Below are 8,531 nucleotides of genomic sequence, written 5' to 3' on the forward strand. Positions count from 1 at the left end.
TTTCTAGATAGTGCCAAGTTCCTAAATTTCATAGATCTAGATGTGAAAGGTAAAATAGAGAAGCTGCTGGAAGAAACAAAAGAGCACATCATCATGACATTGGGGGCAGCAAATATTTCCTAAATAGGATTCTAAAATAACGAACCTTAAAAGAAAAGATAAACTGGATTGAATTAAAATCGAGAACTTTTTTTGCTAAAAAAAAAAAATCGAGAACTTCTGCTCATCTAAAGACACCATTAAAAGAGTTAGAAAGCCAGCCACCGAGTGGTAGAGACATACACAGTCTGCACAGCTGACAAAAGGTTCGTATCCAGCATAGAGAAAGAGCTTCTATGATTCAATCCACTTTCCCACAGACTTCCTTGTAAACATCATATAGGCCTGGATTCGGATCCTGGCTTTTCCACCTGTTTAGTGAGATCTTGGACAAGTCTCTCTGAGTTTCTGACACCCTAAATTAATTCTCATATTTCTAAATTGGGGATCAAATCCATGCCGGTATCCCACATTGTTGTGTTTCCTATGGGAATCAAAAAAGAGATAATTTTCCAAAAGTGGATCATGTATTAGATGGGTGGTTATGTGTATATATATCAAGACCGCCAACCCCTATCCCTCCTCTCAGATTGAAGCTCCCCAAGGACTTGGGCCAGGTGTTAGGCTGATCTCTGACACTGTGCACAGGCCCTGGCACATGGCTCAGAGTATATGGGAGCACATATTTAATACATGAATGGGCAGGGAACAGCATTTCTGGATGAGGGAACAGCATGAGGGTGGAAATGTACAGTCAAGTACATTGGGGGTCAAGTTAGGGTATAATCACAGGAAAAGTGAGAACACGCTGGGCCTGGATGGGGATGGATCTTAAATACAGGCATTGTCTGGAAGGCCCTAGGCAGCCATTACAGTTTTGGGGACAAGGGCTGTGTACAGGAAGGGGGAGAGAGAAAGGGAGAGACAGAGAGCTTTAGAGATTGGAGGTCAGTGGTGGTAAAAGATTTCTTTCTAAGCAGCAGCCATTTCAGAACTTCTGCTTCAAAAGAAGGAAGCCGATGAGTGAGAAAAAACAGAAAAAGAGTGCATTCAGTGGGAGGGGTGGCCAGTGGCCAGAGGTGAATGAGGGGAGCAGAGCAGGAGAGGATCTGGCCTCACCACCCCTTCCTCTCCTGCCAGAAAGGGACCACCAGACAGAGTGCTTCTCCAGTGGGGTCCCCAGACCAGCAGCCTCAGTGTCACCCTCACCGGGGAGGTTGCCAGAGATAGCAAGTCTCAGACCCCACCCCAGACCCACAGAAAAAGAATCTCCGGGGGGTGGGCCAGCGCTCTGTTCTAACAAGCCCTCCAGGGAGTTCCGAGTGTTGCAATCTAAGAATCACGATGAGGCGACCGCAGAGAAGAAAGTCTTCCCTGATCTTCCCTTTCAGAGGCACTGGTGAGAGATGAGAGGTGACTGAGCCGGTCTCCCCAAGCAAAGGGGACTCACCTGGAGATGAGCATTTGAAACTGCTCTTGGGTGCGGCTCAACCCGACTCTCCATCTTTGCACAAACACCGGCTCTTGTGGGGCGCCCAGAATCCAACCCAAAGACTCATCCCCTGAAAACTGTCTCACTCCACCTGGCCTCCTGCTGTGAATTTACTTGACACCCCGTCTTATCCCAGGACTCAAGCATTATCAGACCTGGCAGCCCAGCAAGTGGCTGTGTGGCGGGTGCTGGCTGAGGCCACGCCCGGTAATTGATGAGCCATTCAGGGCCCTGCACCTGACCCAGGTTCTGACCCAGGGCTTGATTATCAATTAGCGTAAAGTAGCAGCACTGCAGGGGAAGGGGCAGTACCTGGGTGTGGGAGGGGCGGACCGGGGCTGGAGGAAGGTCTTCCCAGCGCACTAGCTGGGCGCAGTTCTGACCTCCCATCTCCAGGGTCTGACCTGCCTTCAGAGGTGAGTTGCATGCTGCGGGGGACTGGTGAGTGCTTGTCTTGCTGGTAGGGTGGACCCCAGCCCTAGCATTTTGTGTTGAAGCTTGAGAAAGAAGGGTTGCCTGTATTCCCAGCTCTGAGGGTAGAGTGGAGAGGGGAATCGGTGATACTGACTCTTCCTTGTACACTTTCTAGAAAGCCTTGTCTTAGGATGAAGTCCCCCTCACCCATGGAATCCTGGTTAAATGGCCTCCCTGTCTTTAAGGTTTACCCACACGTGAGCCTGGGCTGCTGCCCATATCTCTTTGCCCATCCTCTTCACCCTGGGCTGGGAATGTGTGTCCTCCCCGCTTTCACCCTCCCCGGGGCCGAGGCAGCCCCGGGGTCCCAGTTAAAGGAGACTGCTGCGTGTCTGGGCCAATTTGCTAAATTATTTAAACAAGTAACTAAGAATCATGAGGACCCCAAATTGTCAGTTGGGGGAAGATGACAAAGAAAGGACTTGGTTGAAGAAAAAGGCTCATGGCCCTACAATTTTAATTTAGGTTTAAATAGCCACAGATATGCAAAAACTATCCCAAGTTCTGCAGTGACAAATCTTCCTCCCATTCCTCTTTCCTACTTGCCCATTTCTATTCCCAAGGGCAATGCCCTTCTTAATTTCTTATGTGCATACAAACATATGCAAAGATAGGTTCTAATTTCCATCTTTTTACAGCAAATCTGTGCATTATGTGCATTGAATCCACCCCTCCCCCATTAACTGACCTTGGGATTTTCCTTGTTCAGATGTAAGTGTCCTTGTTATTTTTAACAGTTGTGTCATATTCCACTTAATGCATATACTGTGACTTATCTCACCAGTCCCTTCTTATGGACTTTGGGTTTGTCATCTACTATCGTAAGCAATGCTGTGTTGCTTCAGTTTAGACATGGATTTTTATCTGAGGGCACCTTTAGGATAAATTCCTGAAAGTGGAAGTGCTGGGTCAGAGGGTAACTGCACTGTCACTGTGGTGGATACTGCCTTCCTTCCTCTGATGGGGAAGTAGAAAGCAGACTGCTGAGAACCAGACAGGGCAGAATTTGAATCTCTTCTCCGTGCTTTCTAGCTATTTGCTCACCTGCTCAGAGCTTCAGTGTTTAGAACCTGTAAAATGTGGCCCACACAGTTGTGTGGATGAAATGGGACCAACTATGTAAAGTATTTGGTTCAGGGCCAAAGACACAGTGAGACCTCCAAGTGTCAAGAGGAGTGGAGTCTGGCCATATAGCTGCCCTCACGTCTTCCCAAGGGCAGGCAGCGTGGGTACCCCCGGGTGTCTGAGAGCCAAGGATTGAGCCTGGTCTTCAAGGCATTGGTTCCAGTTGGAGGATCCCCTCCCCAGCCTTGCACATCGTCTTCTCCCTGAAGCTTCTAATACGTCCTGAGAATGGAACACTGGGTCTCCTCAGGGCCTTCTGGGGATAGCTATTGGGCAGCCTGAAGGAAGGCATTTGGTCTGCCTTAAATCCTCAAAGCTCTGGTCCCTGGCACAGCCTCCAAATAAACACACTGTCTGCCATGTAGTGAGTGTTTGCCACTGGCCTGATATAATTATGAGTATTCTACACGCATGATTCCATTCAGTTCTCAGAATTATCCCCTAGGATGGGAAAGATTAAGTCACCACCAGCCAGACTCTTCATCATTCTGCAGCCTCGCCCCATCCAAAGGGAACGTCTTGTTTGCAGGACCACTGAGTTCTTCCACGCGTTCCCCTCTGGGGAGTACGTGGGGCAGGGTGGCAAGAGACACTGCGATGTGTGTGCAGTTTCCTGTTTCTTTTTCTTTTTCTTTTTCTTTCTTAATAGCCATTCTAGGGGCTTCCCTGGTGGCACAGTGGTTAAGAATCCGCCTGCCAAGGCAGGGGACACGGGCTCGAGCTCTGGTCTGGGAAGATGCCACATGCCATGGAGCAACTAAGCCCGCATGCCACAACTACAGAAGCCCACGTGCCTAGAGCTGTGCTCTGCAACAAGAGAAGCTGCTGCAGTGAGAAGCCCGTGCATCACAACGAAGAGTAGCCCCTGCTCGCCACAACTAGAGAAAGCCCACGCGCAGCAACGAAGACCCAACGCAGCCGAAAATAAATAAATAAATTTATTTTTTTAAAAGTTAGCCATTCTTCTTTTTTTAAAAAATATTTATTTATTTGGTTGCATGGGGTCTTAGTTGCGGCAGGCAGGCTCCTGAGTTGTGGCACGTGGTCTCCTTAGTTGTGGTATGTGAACTCTTAGTTGTGGCATGCATGTGGGATCTAGTTCCCTGACCAGGGATCGGACCCGGGCCCCCTGCATTGGGAGCTTGGAGTCTTAGCCACTACACCACCAGGGAAGTCCCACCTCTTGTTTATATTACTCGTGGCGGGGGTTGGGGGTGAGCCCTCATTTGAAAAGTATACGGTCAGATTAAAGGGTGAATTTGATTTTAGAGGATGGGGAATGCAGTCTGTGTGTCTAGAAGGAAAAACATAACTTACCTGGTACTAACATCTCAAAACATGCATGTGAAATTTTACCCTCAACACCATTGCTGCCAACATGTAGTATCACAAGTTAGTTGGTGACCAATCTTTTGAATCCTCTCCCCGGGAGGAGTGTTCTCTGAGTCTTCTCAATAGACCCGGAACATTGTGTCTGCGTGTCAGCATCTTTTCTCTCTCTTGCTACAGGGCCTCGGGACGAATTGGAAACCCAGGATCTGGGTGACGGGCTCATTCCTCTAAGCCCTCGAACCTGGTAGCTCAGGTACTTCATCGATCAAAGACCATGAGTGAAGAGAAGGAAGAGACCTCGTTCAGTATACTCACAATTTATGATGAACCAGAGAAGAGGAGGAATGTGCCCGAGAGCCCTGGCATTTCCTCCCAGCACGAGCACCATGCACAGTCCCAGCTGGGCGAAGCGTGTGGTCCCCCCCAGCAGCTCCCACGCTACCCAAGGCAGCATGACCTGGCTTATCAGGAGATGAGCTGTGTGAGTCCACAGCAGTGGGCCCCCCAGGCCCTGGACAGATCTGAGCTGCAGGCCACTCAGCTCTCCGAGGCAGAATCAGAAGAAGCAGAGCCTGGCCTCAGGTAGGTCTTACCTGAACAAGACTGGTGGGGGGAGCAAACTGTCTCAGGGAGAGGGATCCTGACACAGAGCTCTCCATCCATCTCATGCCCTGACTCCTCCCTCTCTCCTCTGTGTGTCACAGCTCCCCACCAGGATCCGAGGTCGGTAAGTCCCAGCTGGGACGGTGCAGGCAGGCAGGGTGTAGCCCATGGCTGGGCATTGGATGGGAGACCTGGAACGAGCTCCTGGGTGGAGAGAGCAGTCTTCTCCCTGGATCCCGTGATGCCGTTGCTGCCAGACCTCCTCTCTCTGAGTGGCTGGCCGCTGCTGTCTCCTTGCAGGTCAGCCTTGTCCTTCACCTCATCCCAGTGAAGAAGTCTTGGCATTCCTCAGAGCAATTGTAAGTGTCTTTTTTTTTTTTTTTTTTTTTTTTTTAAACATGGCATCTTTCCCTTCCTGTCACCCCTGGAACAAGAAGCTCGTAGGAAGAAGGTGAGGGCATGCGGTATGTCCACATCCTCACTCTCTCTCCCATAGGTGGTGGGTGCACTGGACTTCCTGCTTCTTTGGACCCAAGCTGCCCTCCTCCCATCACCAGTGTGTAGGGCCTCAGCTGACAGGGTCACTTTGAGAGCTACATCCTAGGAGACTCTGAGCCAGGCTCTGCTCTCATTGCTTATACTCAGAAGTGTCTCAAAATGTGGCCTGTTTATGAGGGAGGCCATCCTGGGCTAGTGCAGAAGGATGTCAGTGGTCTGGGGACCCCAGCTGAGGACACAGTCCTGCCTGAGGGTCAGAGAGGAGCTGTTGGATGCAGGGTCAGGAATCGAGTCAGAGGACAGGGAAGGCTGTCCCCCATGGATGAGGGCAGGTCAAGGCTGTGACCCTTTCATGGGCACCCCAGCCTCCCGTTCCAGATGAAGTGGTGGTCAGGCAGATGACCCCACATAAGTCCTGGAAGGTTGGCAAACTCCGCCACGGAAAGAAAGTCCACTCCCTGGCCATCAGCAGCTCTACTCACCACGTGTACACGTGCGGCCATGGCTACATCAGGGTGTGGGATAAGAGTGCCCTGCATGCCTGGGACCACGCCCCCCAGGCCCAGCTGAACTTACAGGTGAGGGGTCATGCAGAAGGCTCAGGGAGCCTAGATGTGACCTGTGTCCTAATACTTGGAGCCCATGCTTCCAGGAGATGATTTGAGAATGTCACCCATTCCTACAGGACCGTCAGAACTGTGTCCTCACCTGCAAGCTGTCCCCCGATGAGCAAAGCCTGATCACGGGGGGTCTGTCCCAGACCCTGACTCTCTGGGACCTGGCGCCCACCCCCCGCATCAGGGCACAGCTGGCCTCCACAGGCCCCATGTGCTATTCCCTGGCTGTCTCCTCCAATGCCCAGATCTGCTTGGCTTGTTTCAAAGGATTTGTTGAGATTTGGGATTTGCAGAACCAAATCTTGATCAGGTATGACCTGGGGGAGGCTGGATGGTGAGGCCTTGGGGAAGCCTGGGCCTCTTTTCCGACCTCACTCTCTCCTCTGCAGTAGGACTAGGTGAGTCGGTGTGGAGAACGCACTTGGGCTACGTATCTAGGGGCTTCCTGGGCCCAAAACTTCTGAGGGTCCAACCAGTGCATGAACCTCTGAGTTGTTTTCCCACCAGGAAGCACGAAGTCCCCATATACGGGTCCCGATGTGTGGACATCACGGGCAATAAGTTCTGGACGGGAGGTGAAGACACCAGACTGTATTCCTGGGACCTGAGGAACTACCAGAGGCTGCAGCAACACGATTTACAGCATGAGGTGCCCGGACGGCCGCGGCTGTGCCGAGTGCAGTCCCCCTGGGGACTGGGAGTTGCGGGTGCCCGCAGGAGCAGAGTCCGAGTTTGAAGAGGTGGCCACGAATGATGGCGCCGGCAGCTTTGTGCGCTGACCCCAAACCTCCTTCCAAACAGATCCTCAGCATTACCCACGACCCCAGTGAGGAGTGGCTGTTAGTGGGCCTGAGAATGAGTGACATCGTAATCCTGCACACACACCGAAGGGAGAAGTTTAAGGCTGTCCTGCAGAAATATGTCTACCACCACAATCTCAAGTTTTCCTCCTGTGGTGAGTGAGCAGGCAGGGGACACCTCTGGGTGCCCTGTCACCTGACAAGGCATCCACTCACCTGTAGAGTCTGGACCCAGCCTTATTTCAGACTCTTAATTCCCCCCTCTCCAGCCCCAGCACTGGCCGGGCCAAGGTCCAAGGCCACCTTCCCACTGCCCTCGCCTCTGCTTCCTCCTATCACTGGTGTTCCTCCCCTGCCAGCCTGGCTACCTTTCCTCCCTTCTTTTTCTGCTCACCCCCTCTCCTTTTCTGGCCCTGTCTGTAATGGTAGCTTCCTATATGGAACCACAGCCCAAAGACATCGGCAGACAGAAGATGCTTGAAGCCCCACGTGGCTGTCCATTTGTTCAGTGCCCCTCACCACAATCCCAGGACTGGCAGGAGGGAGAGGGCAGATGAGGGAATGGTTTGGGTCATGTCTCTGAGTTGTATAGATGGGGAAACTGAGTCAGAGAAGGAGTGGTCCTCTCCCTGGTCTAGTCGGGAGCAGAGAGCTGGGACTGGAAGGCAGGCTTGGCCTCTGGCCCTTCCATCTGTCTTTCCTTCGCCAGGGAGCTATTTTGTGTCCACACTGGATGAGTCGATCCGCTGCTTAGCTGCTCCTTCTCTACAAAGATTGTTTCAGGTACTGGATGGAGGCGTGTGCAAACCCAGGCAGCTGGAGCTTACAGCCCCAGATCCCAGTTGGTCGGGCCCCAGAAATAGTGCTGGAAAGTACCTCTGAGATGGCAAACAGGGCCATGGAGTACATCGAGGGAACAAGGACTCAAGGTCCTAGGAACTCCTGGGCTCCACCTTGAGCCCTGAACCTGGCCCGGTCTCCAGACTGGGCCTCAGGTCTACACGGAGCCCTGAAACAGACCTGCGTGAAGTGTGCGTCTCCGGCCCCAGTCTGGCCCCTGCATATCATTCCTCTGTGGCCTCTCTTTCCCTCCAGGTAGAGGAGTCTAAAGACATCCTATGTTGTGATGTGTCTTCTGACAACCAGTACCTGGTCACGGGCTCCAAGAACAGTGCCACTGTTTACCAGCTCTTGTATTGAAGCTTGCAAGCCACGGTCCTGCCGGTGAAGACCCAAAGAAGACCAGTGTGCTCGGAGGGTGACCTTGGGGTGCCAGGCAACTCTAACACCTCCCACAGCCCCACCTTCTCCTCCCTGGCCGGTCATCTGTCCATTCCCCTCCCACCCAGCACACACCTGGCCTGTTCTCCAGGTTTTTTACTGTGTAACTTAGGGATTTTTCCTTTGTTATTTTTTCTACCACTGATTTCTTTATTTTGTAATTGATAAAATGGAAAAGCAAAAACCAAAATGGCTTGGATACCCGGTCAGTTATTTCAAACAACAAACTCGTCGTGATGGGCTGCTTATGCCCCCTTCCAGCAAATTCCA

At 51.9% G+C, this 8,531-nt stretch overlaps 1 protein-coding gene across 1 annotated transcript; it reads left to right on the forward strand.

The window, feature by feature from the left end:
• Positions 1-4,736: 4,736 nt before the first annotated feature.
• TLE7 (TLE family member 7) lies at positions 4,737-8,180 on the forward strand. The gene is made up of 9 exons (XM_065899740.1): positions 4,737-5,044; positions 5,167-5,189; positions 5,366-5,424; positions 5,929-6,141; positions 6,249-6,490; positions 6,688-6,829; positions 6,982-7,135; positions 7,690-7,763; positions 8,076-8,180. Exons 1-9 carry the CDS (start codon positions 4,737-4,739, stop codon positions 8,178-8,180), a joined length of 1,320 nt encoding a protein of 439 aa, XP_065755812.1.
• Positions 8,181-8,531: the final 351 nt, after the last annotated feature.

Source organism: Phocoena phocoena, chromosome 20 (genome assembly GCF_963924675.1).
Source record: "Phocoena phocoena chromosome 20, mPhoPho1.1, whole genome shotgun sequence".
NCBI lineage: Eukaryota > Metazoa > Chordata > Mammalia > Artiodactyla > Phocoenidae > Phocoena > Phocoena phocoena.